The sequence below is a fragment of the Panicum virgatum genome, chromosome 5N (genome assembly GCF_016808335.1).
Source record: "Panicum virgatum strain AP13 chromosome 5N, P.virgatum_v5, whole genome shotgun sequence".
Lineage (NCBI taxonomy): Eukaryota > Viridiplantae > Streptophyta > Magnoliopsida > Poales > Poaceae > Panicum > Panicum virgatum.
The window spans coordinates 14,333,879-14,361,262 of NC_053149.1; the positions used below are offsets into that span (position 1 = coordinate 14,333,879).

General features: G+C 47.4%; 2 protein-coding genes across 2 annotated transcripts; both read right to left on the reverse strand.

The window, feature by feature from the left end:
* Positions 1 to 18,463: 18,463 nt before the first annotated feature.
* Positions 18,464 to 22,643, reverse strand: LOC120672348 (uncharacterized isomerase BH0283-like). Its single transcript, XM_039952689.1, has 6 exons — positions 22,303 to 22,643; positions 21,994 to 22,203; positions 21,614 to 21,910; positions 21,199 to 21,360; positions 18,839 to 18,922; positions 18,464 to 18,731 (listed from the first exon to the last, which is right to left on the reverse strand). Exons 1-6 carry the CDS (start codon positions 22,489 to 22,491, stop codon positions 18,624 to 18,626), a joined length of 1,050 nt encoding a protein of 349 aa, XP_039808623.1. The 5' UTR covers positions 22,492 to 22,643; the 3' UTR covers positions 18,464 to 18,623.
* Positions 22,644 to 22,785: 142 nt separating this feature from the next.
* Positions 22,786 to 25,497, reverse strand: LOC120672350 (peroxiredoxin-2F, mitochondrial-like). The gene is made up of 5 exons (XM_039952696.1): positions 25,238 to 25,497; positions 25,077 to 25,106; positions 24,151 to 24,309; positions 23,576 to 23,670; positions 22,786 to 23,135 (listed from the first exon to the last, which is right to left on the reverse strand). The coding sequence occupies exons 1-5, from the start codon at positions 25,424 to 25,426 to the stop codon at positions 23,030 to 23,032; spliced, it is 579 nt and encodes a 192-aa protein (XP_039808630.1). The 5' UTR covers positions 25,427 to 25,497; the 3' UTR covers positions 22,786 to 23,029.
* Between the last annotated feature and the right edge of the window lie 1,887 nt (positions 25,498 to 27,384).

A 27,384-nucleotide genomic window follows, 5' to 3' on the forward strand; every position in this document is an offset into this window, starting at 1 on the left:
CCACAGCAGGCTACGACGCACGAATATATATTGGGAACCTGTATTTATATTATCAGAAAATATGAATGAAATATGTATTCCCTGCATTATTCTTCTATATATTTAGCTCGTGTATTTATTTGCACCGGCACCAGCAATTATTTCCCACCGTGTGTAGAGAAATCGTAAGGGTACCCCCCAAAAAATCTGTTCTGTAGAAATGATGCTTTAATTTGATGGGATAGATACCGATACAAATCAAAACAGGATTGTAGGTGTCCAGACCTCGCGGCCTGGCGGCAACTAATAATCGATGCTGCGTGTCCCTACCCCTAGATGGTTTATGCAAGAGGTAACACAGTAACGCACGGGTTTATTCTGGTTCCGGCCACGGGGCCATATGTCCAGCAAAGATGTGCGAGTGCACTGTAATATCTTGCACTGAAGTATTTGTAGTAGAGGGTACAAGCGAGGCGAGAGAGGGAGGGAAACTCCCAAGTCTCTGCTAAGTGATTGAGGCGAGTGCCAATATCGTGCTCCGGAGAGCGGGGTGTGGGTGTTGCGGGATGGAGGAGACGAGTTGGTCGTCTGTATGTCTTGGGCGTACGTGGGGAAGATGGAGCCCGCCTCCTCCTTTTATAGACACAAGGAGGGGCAGCGTACATGTACGGGGAGGTCGGAAGTCGTCGTCTTCTCCCTGAATCGGCAGTGAGCAGTGGATCATCACTGTAGGAAGTACACTCTTATCCACTGGAGAGTATGGCGCCGGGCGTGGTAGTCGTCCTGGGAAGCTCCCTGGCCTTGCGGAGATCGCGCCGGTGTCCTGATGTCTCCTGTGGGCATCGTGGTGGTCGCTGTGGAAGGTACCAACCTCTGTGCCCAGCTGGAGGAGCATCGAGGGTTCTGCTGGCGGGGTCTTGCTTCGGTCAAGGTCCGTACCGCGTTCGAGGGTCGCGCCCATGCCAGTCGAGAGTCCTGCAGAGGGGAAAGTATGAGTAGGCAGAACAGTGGCGGGAGCGGTGTCAGGCACGTCCGCATAGGGTCGCAACAGCGCCGGGCATGGCGGCACAGTGACTGGAGTTGGCGGACGGGACTCTGGTCACGCCCGCTGTGCAGCATGGCGGCCTGACGCCACCTGACCCGTGCTCTGCGGTGGAGTGGTTGGCATTTAATGCCTCTATCAGTCGGGCTGGTGAGCAGATGGGTTACTAGTTCCTTCTGCCGAGGGGTGGCCTCGAGCGAGGCAGAGTTCCTCCAAGCCGAGGCCCCGCGGAGGGCTCGGTCGAGGGGGTCTTGGGCGAGGCGGAGTCGGGCTGCTCTCCGAGGGTAGGTCCGCTACCCTCGAGCGAGGCGGAGATGCGATTCGCGGTCGAGGGCCTTGGCGGGGAGGCCTCGAGCGAAGCGGAGATTGTTCTGCGGGTTCGAGGGGTGCCTCGGATCGGCCGTACCGCGGAGCTGGGCCGTGGGTTGAGTGAGGATTGGGCCTTTTTGGGACCTGGAGAGGATCTGAGTGCCGTGGAAGAGTTAGAGGAACTCCATGGTATCCGGGTGTAGAGTGACGACGGAGTTGTCATCATTGGTGACTTTTTCCTCTCAGGATCGCTGTGGAGTAGTCCTTCTTCCCCTTCAAATCGGAGGGAGGTTGTTAGCCTTGGTTTGGTGTGACTGTAGAGTCTGACAAGGCGGCAGGCGCTGTGGGCCCGATTGCTTAGTTGTGTTTGCATTTTTGAGGGCGGTTTAGTCCCTGGATTAGGATGCCCCTAATTATAATACCCGACAAGGATAGATAATAACATAAAGGTGAAAGAAATGTGCAATCGAGCACTAATCAGTCTTTATCTCAAGGGAAATCATTAAAACATAAAATAGTACACAATATGCGTAAAACATAATTCACATGCAGCATGTGTGACGCCTTATTCCAAAATTTAGAAAAAGAAAATGATAATGCTTCAACTTGTGCTCAATGTTGCATCCAGATGATCAACCTTCCATCACCGAGCAACGACGTGGCTTTCACGAGCATTTGGGTTTGCAAGTGGCGCAGTTGGCCCTACAGTCTTCCAACTTCAAATGGCAGTACTCTTTCCGGCTTCCATTGGGGCAGCAGTAGCAAGCAACAGGTGTAGGAGTAAAATAATTGCAATGTGACTCAGCGCAAAAGGTAAGGGTCTACAGAAACACTAATTTGTCTCGGTTGGGAAACTCTTGTTGTCCCGGTTTCCCAACTGGGAACACCAGGCCGGGACAAAAGGGGTTTTTTTTGTCCCGGGTCTGGCAATCGGGACAAAAGGCTACTTTTTGTGGTGCTGCCAGCGCCACGTGGCTGGTGCACCCTTTTGTCCCGGTTGGTGTTACCAACCGGGACAAAAGGTCCCTATTTTTTTCTGTTTTCCTTTTCTCAATTCTTTTTCTATTTCAATTATACTTTTGCATTTCAATTAAACTTATGTATTGGAATTCAGTGTGTATGATCTCCACTAATATATATACATATATATATATATACATATATATATATATATATACATATATATAGTTACTTATATAATATTTGTCCTAGATAGTTTTCATATATAAATTAATTCACTTATATATATATATATATATATATATATATATATATATATATATATATACACATATCTATACATGTGAATTCCTTTACATATGAAAATGTCTAGGACTAATATTATATATATATACACACACACACACACACACACACACACACACACACACATATTATTGGAGTGCTTATATATATAATACATACATACTCATAAATAGAAATTTAATACATACACACACATATATATATTTACATAGGTATATTCGTTCTTAATTACATATATACGCGTATATTATCATATTTGCTGCGATTGTCAATATTAGATAGTCCATCGTAGTAGAATTCGTCTTTTGGATCGAGGACTTGCTCAACAATAAATCCGGACAATTGTTCTTGAATCGTCATAATCTTTTCCTCCGGTATGAGTTTATCGCGCATCTCCTCGACCTATGGAAAAAGGGGATAATTAATTTCGACTAACTAAAATACGAGTTCAAATATTAACAAGTTTTTTACTTACTTCCTCCTCCCAATCTGTCCAAGCCCTTGGAGGACCTACCAGACCATGGATGTTCTCGCATACATAGTATGCGCATAAATTAGTGCCTTGTTTCTGCCTCATACACTTTAAGAGAGAAGAAATTATCAGGTATTTACATGAATATATCATAAAACTAATGAATCGTGCAACGAATCATCCAAGTGCGTACCGCAAAATCTGTCTTGATCTTGAATTCCTTGTCAAATTTGCCTGAATGATTTTTAGCGAATTGTTTCCAAATCCCGTGCATGATTAGAACAATTATAGTCAAGTAACAAAGTGATTCAAATTATCGGTCATCGACGGAGTAATGGTAGAATTACTTTTTCATCATGTTAAGAAGATTTTCATATTGTTCTGGATTTCTTCTCAATGAGTCCATAACCACGAGTAGGCTCTTCTCGGGAATTATGACAATTAGGACTCAATGTTCACTGCAAGATTATACGGAGGCAGTTCTTGGTAGTTAAGGTTTAAACAATTCGATTACAGAATAGAAAAAGTTAGACGGAAGGAATCACTCACGCAAAGTTGTAAGGAAACAATATCATTTGCTTGTTGTGATGAACGCTTATGTACTTGAACAAGTTTTGGAATAGCTCATCGGAAGTGTCGCTTTGAATCCTCCAATTACAAGTAATTGGGTTGATGAAGCCGAGGTGAGAGTATCCCTTTCTCCTGCAAGTTTGCATCTCCATTCTACATGATACCGAATAAATCAAGGGATCAGTATGTTGGGATCATGCAAAACAATACGTAAGGAGAGTAAAATACTTACAGAACCCACAAGCCGACCATAGAGATGTCGAGGTCCTCCTGATGGAATAGTTGGTAAATTTCTTCCCAGTTTATCCATATAATGGTCTCCCCCCGTAAGAAATCGTCATCTTTAATCTTTGTGTCCTGCATGAAGATGCAATCAGCCATCGCACGCATGTAGTGCTGGTGCAGCTTATACATTTGCGTTGGAAGCATGGACACTACTTCGGGGGGTACAAGAGATTTACCCAGCTCATACGTCCATTTGACGACCACATCGACCTTTGGAATATCTTCCCCCCTGCAATCTGAGCCGCCGTCAGGTTTGATTCTTTCAAAAATGTAACAAAGTCTTGTTGCGTCGTCTGTCCCACTACGAGAGGCTCTATTGATTGTTTATTTTGGGCTCTGAGCTGTGGAACGTCGGACGACGACGACTTTGATTGTCTCTTCTTTTTCTCAGTAGTTTTGATAATTGTGCGTTCGGAGTCTGAAGGGGGATCTCTCGGAATGAATTTTCTCTTATTTGCTTCGCACATTCCCTTAAAAAATTTCAAATCTATCGGATTTATCACTTTCTCGGGCTCCGGCTTCGGCTTCGGCTTCGGCTTGAAGTGCTCTTTAACTCTTTCTTGAGTTATCCGATCGCATTCTTCAAGGCTCATGTCCCAGGGTTTAATAGGAGCCTCCTTGGTTTTCTTCTCATTTTCCTTCTTCTTTGGAGGCTCCTTAGCCGGTGCAGCTACCTTCTTTGCCGGCGGCTGTTTCTGCTTCTTTGCCGGCGGCGGAGGGGGTGACCATGGAGGCGACGGTGACGCTTGAGTGTTCATCGGCACAGGAGATGATGGTGATGGAGAATGTGCCGGTGAACCTTGCCGAGACAGTGCTGCCCTTGGGGAGTTTTGCGGAGATGCCGGCCTTGGAGAGGCATGCTGAGATGCCGATCTTGGTGTTTGATCATCCGACTTTAGGACAATGTAGCGCTTAGCCCATAGGATGTAGCCATGAATGGCTTCTGCTAGTGTCCTCTCCCCATCGCCTCCAAGAATATCAAGCTCGAGCGTCTCCCAACCCTGGCACACCTGCTCCACGCCAACTCTTGTGTATCCTGGCAGAATTTGCTGCCCGTGGGACACGTCGCCAGGTTGGGTTGGCATGGCGGTACTGTACGCAACAGTGAACATTAAGTTCTTAATGGCAGTCTGCAGGTCACAAGGTGTCCGCTGGGTGATCTCATCCACTGGAAATCGCTGTGGGGCTGTCGCTTCAACTGCGGCCTGGATCTCCGTTGGCTCGACGACGGCGACGTCTGTGGAAGCGAAACTGCTGTTTCGCTGAGACAGATGATCGGCTGCGACATTAGGCTCTGGAGGCACCGTTTGCGCTTGCTGTTGCTGGCTCATTGCTATGGCCACTTGGCGTTGAACCTCTTCCTCCAGTCTTTGATCGTGTGACATGAGCCGTTCCTCTAGCCTTCGCAAGTGCTCCCGCTCATCATTCTTTCTTCTTTGCCGGCTTCTATATGATTCAATGTAATCCCTGAACCCATACTTCCACAGAACCACGCCTTTGTCTCTTGTGCGGCCCGGATGCTCTGGATTCCCAAGGGCGTAAGTCAGCTCGTCCCTCTCTCTATCCGGCTGGAATGTTCCCTCGGCCGCTGCTTGTATGGCCTCCTGTAGTCTTTGTGCTGCTCGTTGGATGTTTGGCCCATAGATACAGTCACCAGTCAATGGGTCCAAGCTTCCCCCATGACTATAAAACCAGGTCCCTGACCTTTCAGGCCAATTCATGGTCGCAGGATGGATGCCTCTGTCAAACAGATCCTGCTCCATCTTCTCCCATTTGGGTATAGCAAGCTTGTAGCCTCCTTGGCCTAGAGTGTGATGGTACACTTTCTTCGAGGCGTTGTCTTTGGCCTTCTGCACCTTCTGAAGCTCAAGCTCTGAAGACTTGTATTCCACAAATGCATCCCAGTGACCCCTGAGCTTTTCGAGCTCGCCGGTAAATACGGGTGTGGTCCCGGTCTTGATATATTTCTTCGTCAAAATTTTATTGAATAATTGCAGCTGTTCGGCCATTTTACTCAGGGTCCAGCTCTTGCATATCTCTTCGGATTCAGCTGGAACCGTGAAGTTTTTCTTAAGCTCCCGCCAGCACCATTCTTTTTCTCTTTCGGGTACCGCATCCCGTTCCTCGCTTGGATTGGAAGCTTTCCAGAGCCTGAAGCTGACCGGGATGTGGTCCCTGACAATACATCCGGATTGTCTTATAAATTTTTTTGCGGCAGCTTTTGGAGCGATCGGTTCGCCATCTGGACCAACTTCCGTTATAATGAACCGCCCTTCCAGTTTTTTTGTCGGGCCTCGCTTCATCTTTTTCTGCTGCGACGATGATCCAGGCGGCTATAAAAAACATTCATAGTATTCATATATATTCAGATGAAAATATGATTTTCACTATAAATAAGTATAGTTTTTTTAGGGTTACAAATAAGTATAGTTGTGATGTGTACATTAGCACTTTGTTCACCAGCAGCGTCATCCTGAATAGATGGTGGCTCAATTCCATCACCGGACATATTCAAATATATGTCGGTATTGCTGCCATCATCAGCTTATTCAGGGACATCTCCTTGACCTTCGGCAATCATATTCAACAGGAACTGTTCATCTTCCGCGTCTGTGTGTCGCGGATCCATCGTAACTAAAATAAGAATACAAATAAAACCCTTAAAAAATTCTCTAAATAATCCACATATTTGCGAGCATTTGACTAAGTACCGATCGATGGACGAGGTCGAGTAATATTCTCTAAGTAATTCAAGAAATAAACTTGCCTTCATCAAACTGCTCTTGCTGCTCGAAGTGTCCTGCTTAAGGTGGCTCCTGGTACTCCTCCGACTGCTCAACGTCTACTCACGATCGCAACGCCAAAACAAAGTCCAGCACATACACATACATGCAAACAAGGAAAAAACTAAGAAATAGTACAACAACACATAAAAACAGCAAACAAAACTGAGCTAGAACTATTCTACACGTTACAATGATCGTGTGGACATTAAGAACGCCTAAAACGGAGCTAGAACGCGAAATCTAGGGCTAAAACAAGGTCCAGGGACTAAACTGCGAGAAAACTAGAACTACAGGGGGTTTTGCGCAAAAACCAGGGACCTAAACATAATTAAGTGTTAGATCTAGGGTCTAACATGCAAAAAGACAGGGGCTGGACTGCGGACCCAAAAACTGGAAAGCTCAGGGGGTTCTGTGAAGGATTCTGGGCTGATCTGGAATTATTTTTGAACTAACGTGGACTGTGGGTTAATTCAAGGAAAAGCCAGGGACTCTTTAGCAAAGTTTCCAGGCCGAACCGGTACCAAGGGGTCCGAATCGTCGGATCACGATCGAACGGCTCGGATCATAACGGTTCAGGATCTAATCGTGAGCGTTGGATGCGGATCGGGCGGCTAGGGCTCATCGGAGCGCGAGTCGGCGGCGAGGCTCGCCGGAGACAGAGCTCCCGCGGCGGGGTGCTGCCGGAGTTGGCCAAACTCAGTCCTCTGGGCTGGGATTCGAGCGGGAAAAGGGCCAGGGAGGCTCAGTGTGGCACGAGAATACCCACCTGGGGTCACAGCGGGGCTCGCCGGGGCGCGGAGCAGCGGGCACAGCTGCGGGGGCGGATCTGCGGCGGCGGGCTCGCCGGCGAGCGCGTTCGCACGCAGTTCTAGGCACAGAAACTGAGCAAAAGGGCGTGTGCGCGTGCGCAGTGCAAGGGTGATGCGAAACTAGGTCGGTGCGGTGCTGTGCATGGCCGCAGGGGCATGGCCGCGGTGGAGCGGCGGCGGAGGAGCGCCGGTGTTCATGTTCTGGCTGCAGGGGTAGCTACGGCCTACCGGAACCGGCGTAAAAAGGATCAGGGAGGCAACGTGGTGCTCACCGAGGGCCTGAAGTGGAGGATGCTGCAGTGCAGGATGGCCGGCGTCGAGATCCGGCGGCGGCGCTCGACAGAGCTCATGGGCGAGGTCGTTGCAGGACGGCTCCGGGCTTCTGATCCCCACGAGCGGGTTCTGCGTTGCGATGCGAAGCCAGGGAGGTGGTCAGCGCGACTGGGGGGACACCAGCGGCGAGGAAATTTAACGGCGGAGTGGAGGCCGGGGCGGCGAAGACGAGGTGGCACGGGGGAAGGACGGCGGCGCACCGGTGAGCGGCCTGGCGGGGTCGTCGTCCAAGGTGGCCGGTGCGTGGATGCGTCGGAGCTCGGGCGGTGCTCGGGGATGGTGGGGGACGTCGACGGCGCTCGGGGACGGCGGCAGAGCAGATCAAGAACTGTGCCCAATTGTTGGAGGAAGGCGGAGGAAGAAGGGACATATATAGGGGGTCCCCCTTTTGTCCCGGGTGGAGCCACGACCCGGGACAAAGGGCCTTTTGTCCCGGGTGAAGCCACCACCCGGGACAAAAGGGCCTTTTGTCCCGGGTCGTGGCTCCACCCGGGACAAAAGGTGTTTTTGGGCGGGCCGGGAAAATTCCCAGCCCACGGCCCACCTTTAGTCCCGGGTGGATCTACCACCCGGGACAAAATGGGCCCGTTTTCCCTCATTCCCACCAAATCTTATGTTTGTTTTTGTTTCTTTTTACTTCTCTTTTAAAATAGGCTTTCATTTGTTAATTTGTTAATTCAGTTAATAAAATTATGATTCCAAAAATTATGGAACAAAATTTCTTATCTCTATATAAACTTGATACACGCAACAAAAATAATTAATTTTCATTCAAGTGATTGGGTCAACGAAATATCTAACTTTTTTGAAATCATATTTGTTATTTTGACCACGCAAAAATATATTAGGTGAACAAATTTTTTTAAACTGTTGCTTTTCGTCGGAAAGTGGATTGTATCACGATATTAACGTTTAAAAAGTGAATTTTACATAAAATTAAGCAATTTCATGATATTAATGAGTGGTGTGTGAATTTGAGAGATAGTGTGTGTGTGTGTTAGTGAGATTGTGTGTGTTAGTGAGAGAGTATAGTGTGTTAATGTGAATGTAATTTCATGAAATAAATAAAATTAGTTGAGTAATCCATTATTGAATGAAAATTATAATTGAGTCTAGTAATTAAGTGAAAAATATAAAAAATGATATATATAACACATAAAGTATAATTGTACAGTACATATATAATAAAAGTATTTGAATTGCTATTACGTTTTTATACAATAATATAAAATGATTCAAGTACATGAAGGATTAGCGGTAACATACTTTCTCTTCACAAATGTCCCTTGATTATGATCACGGCGCAAGTATGGAGCATCATCATTGGCTAGCAGGATGCATGGATCAGCATTTACTTCGAAAGGTGGAATGGCAACAAAATTATTATATTCTTCTGACAAGTCTGTCTTGTCCTCCACTCCAACGATGTTTCTCTTTCCTAATAGAACTATGTGTCGCTTAGGCTCATCCTTTTGCTTGTTTATCCCCTTCTTTGGCTTGCTGGACATGTCCTTAATGTAGAAAACCTGAGCGATATCTTGGGCTAGGACAAATGGCTCTTCTCTATACCCAAGATTGTTGAAATCAACTATTGTCATCCCATACTCATCTTTTGTTACCCCTCCTCCAGATAGCTTAACCCATTGGCAACGAAATAGAGGCACCTTGAAATTGGGACCGTAATCCATCTCCCATATCTCTTCAATGTAGCCGTAATATGTGTCCTTTTTTCTATTATTGTCCGTGGCATCCATACGAACACAGCTGTTTTGGTTGGTACTCTTTTTATCTTGGGCTATCGTATAAAATGTGTTTCCATTTATCTCGTACCCTTGGTATGTTAAGATATTCCAAGATGGTCCCCTAGCCAATAAGAACAGTTGTTCACTTATATCCATGTTATGCATTAGATGCTTCCGCAACCAGCTGCAGAAAGTGTTCATGTGCTCACGTGTAATCCATGCCTCAGACTTTTTCGGGAAATTGGAGAGCAGAATTTTCTTGTGTTCCTCGATATATGGGTCAACCAAGGATGATTGTTGAAGAACCATATAATGCGTTTTCTTGAATGAGAAATCATCTGTGCAGACATAAGATTTCTTTCCTAATGTACCCTTTCCAGTTAGTCTCCCCTCATATCGCAATTCAGGGACTCCAATCGGTTTAAGGTCATCAATAAAGTCAACACAAAAGTCAATGACCTCCTCAGTTCCGTAGGCTCTGGCGATGCTTCCTTCTGGACGAGCTCGATTACGAACACATTTCTTGAGTACCCCCATGAACCTTTCGAATGGGAACATGTTGTGTAGAAATACTGGTCCGAGGATATCAATCTCTTTCACAAGGTGCACTAGAAGATGTGTCATGATGTTGAAGAAAGATGGTGGAAATATCAGCTCAAAGCCAACAAGACATTGCACCACATCGTTTTGCAGCTTTATCAAATTCTCCGGGTCAATTATCTTCTGAGAAACTGCGTTTAGGAAGGCACATAGCTTCACGATGGTTAACCGGACGTTATCAGGCAGAATCCCCCGCAGCACAACCAGAAGAAGTTCGGTCATAAGCACATGGCAGTCATGGGACTTGAGATTTGTAAATTTCTTCTCTGCCAAATTTAAGATTCCTTTTATATTGGATGAGTATCCAGATGGAACCTTTATACTTCTCAAGCAGTCAAACATGGTTTCTTTCTCTTCCTTGCTAAGAGTATAGCTGGCAGGACTTAAGTATTGTCGTCCATTATCTCGCTGTTGTGGATGTAAGGCATCTCATTCTTCCATACGTTGCAATTCTTGACGTGCTTTTACTGTATCTTTTGTCTTTCCGTACACTCCCAAGAATGCTATCAGGTTGACGCAAAAATTCTTCGTGAGGTGCATCACATCAATTACATGACGAACATCTAAGACTTCCCAATATGGTAGCTCCCAAAATATAGATTTCTTCTTCCACATGGGCGCCATTCCGTTTTCGTTCGGAACAGGTTGGCTATCAGATCCCTTTCCAAAAATAACTTCTAGATCTTTTACCATGTTGAAGACGTCTTTACCACTACGGTGCATCGGTTTTGTTCGGTGGTCCACTTGGCCTTTGAAATGCTTGCCCTTCTTTCGTACCGCATGCCTGATGGGAAGAAACCGACGATGACCCATGTATACAACCTTCTTACAGTGAGTCAATCATATATTATCGGTATTATCTAAACAGTGTGTGCATGCTTTGTATCCCTTGTTCGAATGTCCTGACAAATTACTAAGAGCAGGCCAGTCATTGATCGTTACGAACAGCAATGCTCGTAGGTTGAAGTTTTCCTGTTTGTATTCATCCCACATCCGTACACCTTTATCGCCCCAGAGCAATAAGAGTTCTTTGGCCAATGGTCTTAGGTACACATCAATGTCATTTTCAAGCTGCTTTGGACCCGGGATAAGCACTGGCATCATGATGAACTTTCGTTTCATGCAAAGCCATGGTGGAAGATTGTACATACAAAGAGTCACAGGCCAAGTGCTATGACCACTGTTCATGTCACCAAAAGGATTCATGCCATCCGTACTCAAACCGAACCTTATGTTTCTCGCATCCAAATAAAATTCAGGGTACGTTCTATCTATTTTTCTCCACTGCGACCCATCAGCAGGATGTCTCAACATCGAGTCTTTCTTGCGTTCCTCTTTGTACCACCGCATCAACTTAGCATTATCTTTATTTCTAAACAGACACTTCAAATGTGGTATTATAGGCGAATACCACATGACCTTCACAGGAACTCTCTTCCGGGGAGACTCCCCCTCGACATCTCCAGGATCATCTTTTCTAATCTTGTAACGCAATGCACTGCATACGGGACATGCATCCAAATTCTTGTACTCGCCTCGGTAGAGGATGCAGTCGTTGGGGCATGCATGTATCTTTTGCACTTCCAATCCTAAAGGGCAAACAAGTTGTTTGGCTTCATACGTTGTGGTAGGTAATTTGTTGTCCTTAGGAAGCATTTTTTAATAAGTTTGAGTAATTCACCAAATCCCTTGTCGGATACACCATTTGTCGCCTTCCATTGCAGCAACTCCAAGGTGGTGCCAAGTTTCTTCAATCCATTTTGACAATCTGGGTACAACAACTTACGGTGGTCCTCTAACAACTTCTGGAAATTCAACCTCTCCGTTTCACTCTCACAGTCTACCCCAACGACTGCATTCTCTATATTCTTTTTCCAAATAACGGAGCGCTGCCCTATGAAAAGCACTAGGTTTTTTGGACCGACGACCTACTCGAGTTGTGCCCATCTCTCCAGAAGGACAACGATCACCACCACCGGCACCACTACCTCCAGCTGCTGAAGCCATATTTTACTGAAAAATACATTTATTTTCCACAAAATTATAAATTCTTACCATTACAATGCAAATATTAATTACTATTACAATTACAATGATCAGATTAATAACTCTTGCAAATAACAATGAAATCATATAAAAAAGATGAAATGTATCATTAATTGAAAGAAATCTCTAATTAATTGAAAGAAATCTCTATAACTTCTAATTACTTTGACACCCTTCAGTTCCAGGAGTACACTCTTTTCAATATCCAGAAACCCTCTAGAAGAAAAAAAAAACCTTTATTTCTGAAAATGTATATGTCAGTAACCTCAACCCTGCGGTGATGACACTGCCTTTCGGGGGGACACGGGGCGGTACAAGGATGTCACCAATCGGCCAGTCGCAGCACCAACATTTACGATTAATAGGCACAGCACTTGGCACAGGCAGCGTGCTCGTTGATATGCTCTCAGTACAACAACGGTCATGCTGACTGCGTCAAATGCTGTCTTCTTATCAATCGGAAGTGCTGGTGATGCGACCAACCGATTCGCGACGTTCTTATAGCGCATCGTGTATCCCCGAAAGGTAGTGCCATCACCGTTGGATGGAGATTAACGACGTATACTTGTTTCGAAATAAAGATTTTTTTAGCTTCTAGATGGTTTCAATGTGAGCCTGAATAAATACATCACTAGAGTGTCAAAATAATCCATTCATAATACAAAAAATTCTAATATACTCATTTCATTAATTCATTCATGAATACAAAAATCCACTATCCACAATATGGTCATATATACAAGTACATTATATGAAGTGTCTACACTCATTCTAAAAATTTCTACTATCCACATACTCATCTAAATCTAAAAAAAATCACACCTACATATGCAATTTAAATGTCCAAGAAATGAGCTAGCTACATATTTTCTCTATTTCTAAAGCATGAAATGAGCTATACAAGCCAAGGAAGAAGAGAAAAACAAGTCTCAAACATTTAGCGCCGATGGATGGACGGGGAATCAAAGATCTTCACAAATGTGGTGAAGAAATGAGCAAGAACTCATCTCTCCCGAGCCAAAAACAGTAAGAATAAGTGAGCTGAATGGCTCGGGCAGGGGGAGAGGGAAGGGGATAAGGGGGCCAAGGAGTTTTGTCCCGGTTGGAGACACCAACCGAGACAAAAAGGGGTCTTTTTATCCCGGTTGGTGGCTCCAACCGGGACAAAAGGCCCATGTCCCCCCACTGGCCCGGTTAGCTGTTGGACCCGAGACAAAAGTCACCTATTGTCCCGGGCCCAAAAGTTACCGGGACAAATGGCCTAGAACAAAGGCCTGTTCTCTACTAGGGGTGAGTTTTCTCTCATCTAATGAAGATGTGGAGTTGACAATGCTAGCATCGGAAGTCGTGGGATCCAGAAGTTGAGGACGACCTGCGGTACGGTACTTTGCATTATATATAAGTTTCTTAAAAAAATATTTCAAAACTAGTAGATTCAAAGGAGAATTTGTGCGGCTTTGTCTCTAGGAACATCGTTATTTGGGATTTTGTGATTTTGTCTATGGGGCACAATTGGAGGGACAAAAGGCTATTGCACCCTAGCTACATTTACAGAATTTCTATGAAAGATCTCATAAAGATGCACACAAGTGGAATAATAATACATGCATGGAGAAGGAAAAAAATAGGACTGAGCTGGGAGCGTAATGGTCCTATATACATCCGAAACCAAACATATTTATTACAATGTCCTACACTCCTAGAGACAAAGCCCACTCTTTTAGAGTCGTATGAACAGATTTCCATAGATCTATTGATGGGATGATCATAAACACTTACATTTTGCGGGCAATGCTACAGATCCAAAAAGCATAACCAAGAATAGCATGGTCATCAGAGTATTGTTCTTCATGTTAGATTTTTGCTGGTGAATATCAGTAGTATGGTTGGATGTGGTTACTAAGGAGTGAATCACTTTTGCAACGAGAGGAACCAGGTCTTAGCCACCATATATGTAGTGCTATAGTAGAATTTACAGCCCACAGTAATTGACTAATAAAAGGTATACATTAATTACCTTGAATGGCCTCGTCTAATTGCTTTTTATTGGTGAGATATTTTGATACGACAGTACAATCACTGATTTACAAATTTGTTGACCATGATTGGCTTATGCTAGCTGGTCCAAACCAACACTGATTGCACATTAACAATCATATCCCAGCTGGCTGGCTGGCTCAAGAAAGGGGGAGACCAGCGGCCGGCCTCTCCCAGAAAGATTGAGGAACCGGAAGCAACTGAGGTTGGTCTCGTCGTCTTCATGACAGGGGAAGCGGAAGAATCCGGACAAAATCAGTGGCTGGCTCAAGAAAGGGGGAGACCAGCGGCCGGCCTCTCCCAGAAAGATTGAGGAACCGGAAGCAACTGAAGTTGGTCTCGTCGTCTTCATGACAGGCAATTTCTTGCGGAGGTCCTGATCGGATCAGAGCCGCAGAGGATGAGCCAGGATCTGGAGATGCACTTGAAGCAGCACAGCGACCTGTAGGGCACCCGCAAGAGGATCTCTACCTGTAGGGCACAGCGACTTGCTGTCCATGTCCGCACTTATCGTACTCTATTTTCATCTTATAAAAGAAATATTATGTTCTGATCATTGTGATTCTCTCCTGTATATCAATTTCTCCTGCACCCATGTTACTCTATATCTCATACTCTATATCAACTACCAACCAACACATCATGTTGGGTCCACATGTCATGCTGGGCAACGTTGGTACAGGAGAGGGCGTGGCAGGGGCACAGAGGAGAGAGAGAGGATGATAGCGCACTGTTCCAAGCGTCACTAGGAATGGAGGATCAGGGGCGGTTCGCTTGCTTAGCGTACCTCTCCCGGGTCGCCGGTGCAGAGAAATTTCCGGTATCCAATCCAGATCCTGCAGAATGACTTAAAGTATGCCACTGTGGGCAGCCTTAGGCTGTCCGTACTGGGGGCGCTATGTCATCCTCCGATACCGATACAGTGTGTGTAAATCTTTGGGACAATTGTATAACTGCCCTTGTTCTGAGCTGTAATTGCACGTTTGCCCTTATTTTTTTTAACTTTGCATGTTTACCTCTGGTTTTCAAAATTGAAGGCACCATTTGCCCCTGTTTCTTAACACCGTGAGCTGGAGCTCAATAATAGTGCTAAAAAAATTTCGCAAAAAAAGAAAAAAGAAAAAGAAAAAGACTATACTACCCTTATCCAAAACACACAACTCCTCCCATTCTCTTTGTTTGCTTCGTGACCATTCACATCGGCCGGCGGCGGCGTCATGATGGAGGGGGAGGGGGGCGCAGCCGGCGGGCGGGCCCCAGCGCCTGACGGGCCCAGCAGCGGGCGGGCACCGATGCGGCGGCAGGCGGGCGGGGGCCGACGCGCCTCGAGCAGCTCGACGCGGCGGCAGGCGGGCGGCGGCAGGCGGCCCAGCGTCTCCCTCCTCTCGCCGGTGCTCAAGGTCGGCCTCCCTCGCTCAGCCCTCCCCCAGGTACAACACACCTCGCTTCACTGAAGCTCCCAGACCGCTTCCCCACTGCCCAGGCCTGCCCAGATCCCCGCGCGGCCTCCATTGCGCCGCCGCTCGCCGGCCGCACATGGAGCCGCCACTCCGCCCTCTCCCTTCCCAAATCGAGCACCCCACAAGCTTGCCCTTGCCTCAGTGAAGCTCCCAAGCCGACCACCCCAGCCCTACGCGCCGGAACGCCGCCGCCGCCGCACGCCATCACCGCCGGCCGCCTGATCCCGCGGCCAGCCCTCCTCCGACCGCCCCCGCCCCCAATAAGGGACTCCTCAGGTGCGGGTTGACCTCCTCGTGCTCCCTCGCCCCTTTCCCCTCACAGCCATGGGCCATGGCTCGCCCTCGCCGGAATCCGGCAAGGAGCGACGCCTCCTTTGCTCAACTCTGCTCGGCGCGGTGGCAGGCGGGCGGGGGCCAGCACAGCTTGGGCTGCTCGGCGTGGCGGCAGGCTGCCGGGGACCGGCGCGATGGCAGGCGGGCAGGGACCGGCGCGGCTCAGGCTGGTCGGCGCAGCGGCAGCGGCAGCGGCTGGGGACCGGCGAGGCGGCAGGCAGGCATGAACGGTGGGTGAGATGTCGAGGGCATTTGTGTTTTTTCAGCTTGCACTTAACACCGTTAACTCTCTTTCACGGAACAGGGGCAAGTGGAACCTTCAGATTCAAAAAACAGGGGCAAACATGCAAAGTTAAAAAAATAGGGGCAAACATGCAGTTACAGATCAAAACAATGGCAGTTTTGCAATTGACCCTAAATCTTTCCACACCGGGTACGCTAAAAGAAGCGCTAAACAAAAGGACGGGAAATGGGTCCGCTATTCCGAGCGGGACAGAGGAGCGCTATGTCCCTTAACGGCCCCGCTTCACCTCCAGCCGTTGCTCCCCGCGCCCACGTCGGCCGCTGCTAGGCCTTCCACGCCGGCAGGAGCCGGACGCCGCAGCCTTTTATGTACTCTTTCTAACACGTGCATCACAGCACCGTTTAAGCAAATCTGCTAGCTGTGTGAGAAGTAACTCAAAACTACATTACATATGTTTGTATACATAAAGCAGTTGTGAGAAAAGTAAAGGAATTGGTGGAATTAGAGTTGGAGTCCACAGTGGTGGCATCCAAGCAAAGCAGAAAAGAGATCTTTTTCGAAGCCCGCATTATGGAGTAACCTGTAGCATGATTTTTTCTTGTCTCCAGCCACAGCTGATTTTAAATTCCTATCCATCTTTTATTGCTTTTAAGTTTCAACAAGGCAATATGATTGAGAAATGGCAAAAAAAAAATCTTCTTAATAGAAGTCACTCTTGGCCTTAGGTTCTTTTTTTTCGCGACCGTGCCTGAGCACGTTTTTCATTAAGAAGAAAGCAGTTACAGACACAATCTTGATGCGGCCAAACAGAGCTTGACCGACACAAGAGCACAAAGGACTAAATATAGAGAAACACTGAAGAAACGCTCACACAAGCGAGAAAAAATACAACGACAATACAGAACAGCAGCAAGCAACGCCCGAACCCACGAACCTAGCCGAAACCACACAACTGAACTTGCAAAAAGAACTACACCGCCCAAGGTACACAGACAAAGGTGGCAAAGCATCCACCCGACCAACCAACAACGACGGCAAAGCATCCGTCCGAAAAGAACTCCAACTAGCGACGACGGCGGCAAAGCATCCGCCAGTGTAACCCAGCGGCAAAGTATCCGCCAATGAAGAGAAGGGCGGCAAAGCATCCGCCAACCGACGACCAACGCGACTTGGACGATGTAGAGAAAATTAAGCGAAGGCAGGTGCAGAAGTGCATCCTCTTCGAGAAGAGAATACGACCACCACCGGCAAGAGCTTCCAAGACAACGACTCCAGGGAGGGAGCGACGCGAAAGGCGCCGTCGTCATCCGACCAAAATGGTCTAGGTTTTCACCCGGAGAGCTCACCGAAGAGGAGGGCATAAGGGGAAAGAGTGACGCCTTCAACAAAGTAAGCGACGCCCTCGAACGTCGCCGTCACCGGTCCACAAGCGGACCAAGGCTTTCGCCTTCACCCCAATCCCAACCCACAGCCGATGACAGCAGGCGCCATCGCGCCGGGGAACAAGGGCACCACAAGTATGGCGGCCACCCACGAGGGCGACGCCCCTAGACGGCAGCCACCCAGGAGTCCACGGCCACTGTGAGACGGCGACGGCGGCACGGCCACGGGGACACCCCAAGGCGGCGGCGGGGCGCGGTCACGGGCCCCAGGGCGAGCAGGGGCGCAGCCACGGGCCCCCGGCGGCGGCGGCGAGGCCACATACCGCCCTCGGCCACCGAGGCGGCGGCGGCGCGGCACGGCCCCCCCGCCCTGGCGGCAGCGATCCGACCAGGGGCGGCGGATCCCGCGCCCAAACCCAAGCCTGGCGGCGGATCCGGCCATGGGAGGCCCGGATCCGACGAGGAGCAGGCCGGGACCGGCCCCGGCGGCCGCGAAGGAACGGCGAGGTCGCAAGGCCGAGAAGAGGAAGGAGGTGGGAGAGAGAGGAGAGGGCGAGGGGGAGCAAGCCGGCGCCGACTTCGGCACGGCCACGGGCCGCCGCCGCCGCCCGGATGGAGGCCGGCAGCGGCGGCGGCGGCCACCGGGAGCGACGCGGAGGAGGGGTGGAAGGCGGCGCGCGGCGCCCCCCTGGTCGCCAGCGAGAAGCAACGCGGGGGGGGGGGGGTGCTTATTTTCTTTAGAAATGACAAACCAAAATAGCCTGGTGATTTATGACATCATGCTTTCACTGCGAATTTATTTTGATGCTCCAGAAAAAGTTCAGGATCTTTTTGATTTATGGCATCATGGTGAGGAAGCCTGTTGCAACAAACAGAATGGCCGGCAAGTTCACCAACCGCTGCCCTGATCTGGAAGCATGGGGAACTGTTACGCTAGGAGGGTACCAGTCATCACAGTAACAGCTTCCCCCTGAATTCGCACTCTCCTGCTTGCAGGTTCCAACTCCAAGTGTAATATTCCACTCCGTGGCGATGCCTGGTGACATAGAGGAATCAAAGACATTTATTAAAAAAAAAAGAATCAAAGATCAATTGTATAGTTGATTGAGGAAACAGTAAAGTACTTCTTTTACAAGAACATACTTGAAATGCCATCAGTCTTTGTTTCCCCAGCTTCCCACCCCAGTAAGGTGCTAAAACACAATGTGCGCTGCCACAAACAGGATCCTGTTGAAACATATAGTGATTAGAGGGTTAGGCCATAGGAAATTTGCAAAGTTAACACAAGCACAGAAACCAAAACAGAATTCCGGAATGGGCAAGGAGGATGTCAGTACACTGTACCAGTCACAAATATTCTTTACAGAAAATCCTGTATGTTCAAGATATTATAGTTTTGCGCATATTGTTTTTTTAATGTTTTTATCAAATGCAGATGCATTACTTTTTAATTATATTTTCAGAACATTGATGGTCACAAAATTATAGTTTCCTTCCACCAGAAGTAGTAGTTAGCCAAGGTGTTATGCACAAAGTAGTGGATGCTTCCTACAAACTGAACAATAAGATACTTAAGTTCCAGAATAACATAATTTTGGTGAGGTAAGGATTGTGATTTATAAACAAAAGCAGTGAAGCCATATTAGTAATGTGCTAAATAGAATATGATGGTAGCAAGTAGCAAGATACAACATATTTATTCTAATAGTTTATTCTCCATTGAGGTGTGGAGATGCCTAGGTGACAGAGCGATAGTATGGTTAACTAAGCTTTTTAACCTTATTTTTCGGTCAAACATGATGTCTGAAGAATGGAGAAGAATCAAACATGATGTCTGAAGAATGGAGAAGAAGTATATTAGTACCGATCTTCAAAAACAAGGAAGATATTCAGAGTTGTACTAACTACCGTGGGATTAACCTGATGAGCCATACGATGAAGCTCTGGGAGAGGGTTATCGAGCACCGCCTAAGAAGAGTGACAAGTGTGACCCAAAACCAGTTTGGGTTCATGCCTGGAAGGTCGACCATGGAGGCGATTTTCATAATACGACAATTGATGGAGATATAGGGAGCAGAAGGACTTGCACATGGTCTTTATTGACCTCGAGAAGGCGTATGACAAAGTACCGAGAAATGTCATGTGGTGGGCCTTGAAGAAACACAAAGTCCCAACTAAGTACAATACCCTTATCAAGGATATGTACAAGAATGTGATGACGTTTGTCCGGACGTGTGGTGGCAACACCACTGACTTTCCTATTAACATAGGCCTTCATCAAGGGTCAGCATTGAGCCCTTATTTATTTGCTTTGGTGATGGATAAGGTCACAAGGGACATACAAGGTGATATCCCTTGGCGTATGCTCTTTGCTGATGATGTGGTGCTAGTGGATGAGAGTAGAGCAGGGGTAAGTAGGAAGTTAGAGCTGTGGAGACGCACGTTAGAGTCAAAATGGTTCAGACTTAGTAGGACCAAGACCGAGTACATGATGTGCGATTTCAGCGCATCTAGGCATGAGGGTGGTGACGTTAGTCTCGATGGGCAAGTGGTGGCCCATAAGGACACTTTTCGGTATTTAGGTTCGATGCTACAAAAGGATGGCGACATTGATGAAGATGTTAGACATAAAATCTCAGATGGTTGGTTGAAATGGCGTCAAGCTTCTAGTGTTCTCTGTGACAGGAGGGTGCCACAAAAGCTAAAAGGTAAGTTCTATAGGACAACGATTCGCCCGGCGATGTTATACGGTGCTGAATGCTGGCCTACAAAAATGCGACATGTCCAGCAACTGGGTGTAGCATAGATGCGAATGTTACGGTGGTTTTGCGGGCACACTAGGAGGGATAGAGTCCGGAACGAAGCTATTCGGGAAAGGGTAGGGGTGGCACCAATTGAGGAGAAACTTATCCAACATCGATTGAGATGGTTTGAACATGTCCAACGGAGGCCTCCGGAGGCGCCGGTGCGTAATGGGGTGCTAAAGCGTGTTGATAAAGTAAAAAGGGGTAGATGTAGACCTAAGCTGACTTAAGACGAATCGGTTAAGAGAGACCTTAAAGATTGGAATATCTCTGAGGAGTTAGCTTTGGATAGAAGCGCTTGGAGACTAGCTATCAACGTACCTGAACCATGACCTTTGTGTCTTTTAGGTTTCATCTCTAGCCTACCCTAACTCGCTTGGGACAAAAGACTTTGTTGTTGTTGTAGTAGTTTATTCTCCATGTACACAGTATGTATGGCTTCTAGTCAAAAGAACATGTGTTTCTAATATCCCAGTTGGGGCAAATACATGTTTCTAAATGAGAAAATAAGTCATAAGAATATGGATAAGACAGGCATGACAACAAAGCATTCATGAGGTACGATTTACATCATGAGAGGCTGTTACAAAGTCTGTATACTTATTTGATACTAAAATGGATAATGTTCCATTTTTAACCTTTATGTTAAGCAATCTTAGCTCCTCCAATGTATATTTTGGAAAAAGAGTATGACATCACCTCATCTACCCCAAATTTTGGGCAGAAGAAACGCGTGAAGAAGTCGAAACCAGATCCAGCAGGTGCTGGCCCCGTAACAATAACTCCTCTGCCAGAACACTCCTTAATTTCATGAATCTTAGGGACGATATCGGCAACCTCCTTTCCTGATGAAAGCTCCACCTGAAAGCCAATATGATTTTCTTTTTTTCAGTTAAACCTGAACAAATAGAACCCCTTTATTATCACTCTTGTTTATATTTGTTTTTTTACCTTTAATTGAAGTTTAGACAGCCTAAAAATAGTTTGTCTTATTGTATATAGAAATATGATGTTGTTGAGCCACTGTTTGGAATATGTTACATCTACAGTCATGATCAAGGGAAATCTAGACATTGAAGCAGGGAGCAACTGAAGTAAGGAGTAGAGGAATTACAATGAGGTCACCAGCTGTCGCCGATTTGTGGACGCTGACAACAGAGGCTCCGTTCAGGGTCTCGGGGATGGACGGCAGCTCGGCAGGATGGCAATCGACGAGGTCAATCATGGGGAAATCCAGCTCGATGAACAGCTTGCCCTCACCTGAATCCGCCGCACTCGCCGGTGCAGGGACCTTCTTGGCGGCGAGAATCCCCGATTTGGTCGCGAATTCAACGAGCGCCTCGTGCTCCGCGAGAATGGATGTGAAGAGGAAGTGGGCGGAGGCCAGCGTCGCGTGGCCGCAGAGCTCGACCTGGAGTGGAGCGGCGGCGCGAAAAAGGGCTCGTGTCAAGATTGGGTAACGAGAGACAGCGCGACGGTGAGGCGGGTGGGTACCTCGGCGGCGGGGGTGAACCATCGGAGCTGGAACCGCGGGGCGGCGGCGGCGGGGGAGGAGGAGTCGCGGAGCAGGAAGGCGGTCTCGGAGAGGTTGAACTCGGCGGCGACGGACTGCATCCACCGCTCGTCCGCGGCCTTGGCGGCGTCCTGGAGGAGGCAGACCGCGGCCGGGTTGCCCTTGAACGGCTCCGCCGTGAAGGCGTCCACCTGCGGCGACCGCACAGGCCACAGCGCCACGTCACGCCTCGTGCAAATCGAGAGGAGAAGGCTGGTTCAAGAGATTGCAGAGCACAGAGCAATACTGACCACGGCGTACACGATGCCACTCTTGGCCATTCTTGCGACGACGAGTACACCGGGGCTCTCTGCTGTCGCCGGCGTCGGCTGCTGCTCCGGCAATTGTGTGTGGGGGTCTTGTAGCGGCGGTAGGTTTCGCTGACTTTTTTTGAGTGCGTCGTGCTGACTGTCGAGTGCAGTAATCAGCAGTGACGACATTCAACTTGTCCTGTTCCTCGTGGAGAGTTGGAGTAGGAGACCACTCCTCCGATCGAGCGAAGATAATAATAAACTGCATATGTTTTCTAAGAAAAATATATGAACTACCTGCACACAATATTGCAGACCCTGCTAATGCTTGGAACGGTGAGAAATCGCACGGGAATTGCATTGCAGCGTGGCGAGATGCCGAATTTGAAACGGTGCCGTGCCTAGCCAGATGAAGACAGAAGACGCCTGAATGGTTCGACATGGAAACAGCATGGTCAGTTGTCACTTGGTCAGGCTGTCGGCTTGGGCATCAAATACAGAATACTCATCCTTCACGGTCCAGTTAAAGACTTAGTGCGGTGTGCCCCAGACAGTATATGGGAGCTTATTGGATCACTCCACGAAAATAATCTCATAACACTTTTGTCTGGAAGTAGAGCACCTAGCATTTTTACAAAGGTAAAAGGAGAGGTTTTCATTTATTCGCTGCAGCTGAGCAAGCATGCTGCATGAGCAAACTGAAGGTATCCCAGGTTCATTGGTAAGCTCAGATCTGGTCAAGAATCACCTCCGCGCTAGAAACCTTGAAATTGGAGGGTGCTTCCTCAACATTGAATGACTTGATCTTGCCATCAACAACGAAAGCTGACCACCTGATGTTATCAAGATTTCAAACCGATGACAGAAGAAAAGAATTGCAAATCAGTCATCAAGCAGTATGTTTTGCGGCAATGAGTACTTGAATTAGGGAATATATTTCATGCTCCTTGTACAATGGAATTAAAGGAAAAAGGTACTCTTAAAGCTTTTTGTTGCCTTGTCACACCACATGATGCCTTCTATCTATTTTGAACGTACTGAAATGAAAGCGATATTTCAGCATATGGTGGACAGTTTCATTTTGCATGCAGCTGCAGCAAGTTTTGCAGGTGCTATGGGAATCGCTAGGAAATAACTTGCATAAAACGGTCCTAAGAGAAGCTCAACTCAATGAAGCCAAGGCAATTTAACTGTCAGGCTATGTGATAGGTGACTCGAACTAAACTACAGCACATTTTCGTCCAACTGCAAGTAGAGAGTTGATTCCACTGACCTGTGAGATCGGCGGCCGAGCAAAGCAGCAGACAGATCTATCTCCAAATCCAAGCTTTTGTGGAAGCTCCCATCGAAGTCGCCGTAGAACTCAATCTGAAATAAAATTTCAAAAACCACGAAAATAGATGAAATATGCAAAAAAAAAACTCCTAAATTCAGATCTAAATTGAATATTTAATTCATTCTGCACAATCACTCTAGAGAAACTTAGGTTCAACCTTTATGAGACATATGACATGAAACTTGCAGAAGCACCACATTCATGAATAGTCTCAACAAGTTGGGGGTGAAATTGGCATATTTATGCAGGAGAACAAGGAAACTATCGCATCTTATTTTCATATGGAACACAATTATCAATAGTAAACGTATTCTATTAGTGAGGTAGGTGGTAGGGGAACACAATGACTGAACATCAAATAAGTAAACGCTTAACAGCATTAGGCAGATAGTCATATCTCATTGACAATAGCACGATTTTGGATACATTCATTACATACCCATATTAGAATTTTTATTTTCGGCTAAAATGGTAATCATATAAATAATGAAGACTAAAGGGTGATTACTTACTGCATCTTTAGCCTGTAGCTTTTCTGCCCATCCATTCAGGACATACGGGTCATTCACAGCTACACAAATAACAGAGTCAATTCCTTTTGCTTTCAACTTATCAATGTTGTTCTTGTAACTAGGAACATGTGATTGTGAACAAACTCCTGTATATGCCCCCTGAAATAAATTGAAAAGATAGTTGTCAAAACATATATTCGCTAAATTGTTCGAAGTAAGAGGGTTAAGCCTTCTTCCAAGAATAAAGGATGGAGATTTGGAGAAGGCAGATCAAAAAACAAACCATATCAAAGGTGGAAATCTACAAATCCCAAGGGATTGAGTAAAGGATTACCAAGGAATATCAACAGCAATGCCTAGAAGTTCTGAGTGCAGGATGAGACATTTGACAATGAATTCTAGTGGCTGTAGAAAACGAAACACAGATTATGTGCAATGCCCATTTAGAATACCTAGACTACTCATATCTTCACCTCAATCCCCTATCAGACGAGAGGAATTGAATGTTTTTTTATTGGGCAAAAAGTATCCCTTGCTTTATTCGAAGCATAGTACCAGGTTCAAGTATGAGTCTGCTATCCTAGGCATTAGAGCTAAGCATCCCCATTTTGTAGGAACACAATCTGACATATAGTCTTCAACAAGCTCCAAAGCCCAAATAGAAACAGTAGAAGAGCCATCTCAGATTCCATATAGGCCACTGAGACGACCAAACTTGCCAATCCCTACTCCAATTCCCCAATTAACGTCCTACCAATAAAAAACCCACAGCCATTACCTAATCCCCAAATGCAAGTTCAACACTAGCACACCTAACGCAACAATTCTGCAGCAATGTAGACAAAGTCCTCATCTAGAAACCCTAAGATGACCAAGCATATACATGAAGAACAACAGAATCAAATAAGTGGGGGAGGGGGACTCACAGGCAAGCCGAAGATGACCACCTTCTTCCCCTGCAAACACAAGGAAGACACGCCAAGGATTCCCGGTTAGCACACGATTAGACGATGGAAGGCGGTGCTTGGTACTTGGTAGGGAGTAGAAAAGGAGACTAGTGCGGTTGGGGGGAGGCGGCGTTGCGTACGTAGAAGATGTCCTTGAGAGGCGTGGTGGAGAACTTGGTGGCGACGCCTTCGTCCCAGGACCGCGCCTTCTGCAGCGACACGCCGGGCGCCGCCGAGACGATGTCGGTCCCCACCGACGCGAACCCCCTCGCCGCGCCCCACAGCACCGTGGCCGAGCCCCTCGCCCTCCTCGACAGCGCCGACGCCATAGATTCCTTTTTTCTTCTTCTCTGCGACTCGTCAGACGTCGTCTCTCACTCTCACCAGCGGTCAGTAAGCAGGCTAGCAATGCCGCTGCCGGTTTGGATCAGAATGATTTGGGCTGCCGTTGGAAGAAAAATAGGAGAAGGAGGTTGATTTCGGTCCAGGCCCACTTCGGATGGACAAGTGCACCTGATCTGTTGTCTGTCCAGGCCCTCTTTCACCATCCAAAAACAATTGAGAGAATACTTAAGTTTTCCTATAAAAAGAGAATACTTAAGTTTTTTTTGTGCATGTCATCATTTTCTTTTTTTTCTATGTGACACCTCCATTATAATTTTTAAAAAACAAATTCGATGCTGACTAGCTAGGAGGAGTCAACAGCTAGGGCTGGATGACGAGCTCAAAACTCACGAGCTAGTTGTTGCTCACCTTGATTTGACTTGGGTTGATGATTTTTTCTTAACTAAGAAGCTATTCTTGCTCGTTTTATTAACAAGCTGGTTCGAACTAGCTCACGAGCTACTCACAAGCTAACCGAGATAGAAGAGTCGAGGGAGCCAAGCTGAAATGGCCCAATTCGCTCGATCTTTAGTGGTGTTTATCTAAAGTTTTAAACAAACTCATGTATTCACTGTTGGCTCCTATTCTGAGATTTTATCATAGTGCTATGGACGTTTGATAACTAGAAAAATTATAATTATAAAATTGTTGATCGATTGTGCTTGATGCATAGTGGATTTTGAGAGTTAGGAACTTTATAATTGCTACACTGTCAGCGTGATGAGGACGGGTCCCATAACCCTGGACTTATACACGATTAAGAAAATCAAGGCCCGCTAGCCGCGTCAGCTGGCGACGTCATCCGAGCGCAGCTGTGGGCCCCCACCGGAGACGCCCGCGCCACGAGAAGTGGGCACCCATTAAGAGCAGGTCGGGCCTGACCCGGCACGCGAAATTCGAGGAAACATTTCCTTCCTCTCGAAGACACCCACCTGGTAAAAAGATCTTTTACCAGGCGGTTACGGCGCCTCGCCGCCGGACTCCATGCAGAGCGCGAGAGGGTGCGCGGTTTCCCCGTAAGAACATCATGATTATGGAGTGCCATGCACTCAGAAGATAAGACGATAGGCGGCGGATAACTTATCCCTGCGCCACCCGTCCCATCGGCCTGAAGATGGACGGTAGCTGGGACCCACCGTTTACCGCGCCCCGCCGCGGTAAAAGACCAGAGCCACCCCGGGCAACGCCCTGGGGTTGACCAGGGCCACCCCGGATCGGGAGGGTCCGCGGGCTGACCCCGGAATCCGCCACGTGGCCCCATCCATGCCACCCCCGGACGCCCTCTGGGACACCCCGGGAACGCAGGGACCGGCCAGGCTGCCCCGAGACACCCCGGGATGAGGAGACTCACCGGTCAGTGTCTACGGCCACCCCAGGACTCCCCAAGATCACCCCGGGGCGCCTCTGACACTGGCGGGACCCAGAGGCCTGCTACGACGGGCCCGACAAGACGCCTGCCCGCCTGACAGAGGCAGGACAGTCTGGAAGATGGCGCCTACCATGCAAAGGGTGCGTTCACACCAGTTAGAGGAGCAACAGAGAATGCATATGTAGTCTATAAATAGAAGGATCCCAGGAGATGTAAAAAGGGACCGATCCTTTCGGGACCTAACTGATACACAGGTTCCGGCTTGGACTTTCCAACTCGGAATTACCAAAGAACCAATCACAACACACACAGGACGTAGGGTATTACGCCTCCGGCGGCCTGAACCTGTCTAAAAACCACTGTCTCAACCCGCTTACTTAGGGGAGATCCTTGCGCGGTTGATACCACTGGCCGAATCTCTAAACGGGGTTCCCACGAATCTCTGCTAGCAGTAATCACCCGCCGTCATACACCTTTTGAAGAAGAGGAAGAAAAGAAAAAGAAGAAAAGAAAAAGTAAAAAAGAAGAGAAAAA

Bases quoted from the DNA above. Each gene is read 5' to 3' on its own strand.
- LOC120672348 (XM_039952689.1), bottom strand. From the start codon at position 22,491: ATGTCGTCACTGCTGATTACTGCACTCGACAGTCAGCACGACGCACTC. The intron at 18,923-21,198 runs GTGATGTCATAC...ATGTTTCAACAG, and splicing joins CAAAATTTGGGGTAGATGAG to GATCCTGTTTGTGGCAGCGC. The intron at 18,732-18,838 runs GTATGTTCTTGT...CTATGTCACCAG, and splicing joins AAAGACTGATGGCATTTCAA to GCATCGCCACGGAGTGGAAT.
- LOC120672350 (XM_039952696.1), bottom strand. From the start codon at position 25,426: ATGGCGTCGGCGCTGTCGAGGAGGGCGAGGGGCTCGGCCACGGTGCTG. The intron at 25,107-25,237 runs GTACGCAACGCC...TTGTGTTTGCAG, and splicing joins CTCTCAAGGACATCTTCTAC to GGGAAGAAGGTGGTCATCTT. The intron at 24,310-25,076 runs GTGAGTCCCCCT...AATTTATTTCAG, and splicing joins TGGTCATCTTCGGCTTGCCT to GGGGCATATACAGGAGTTTG.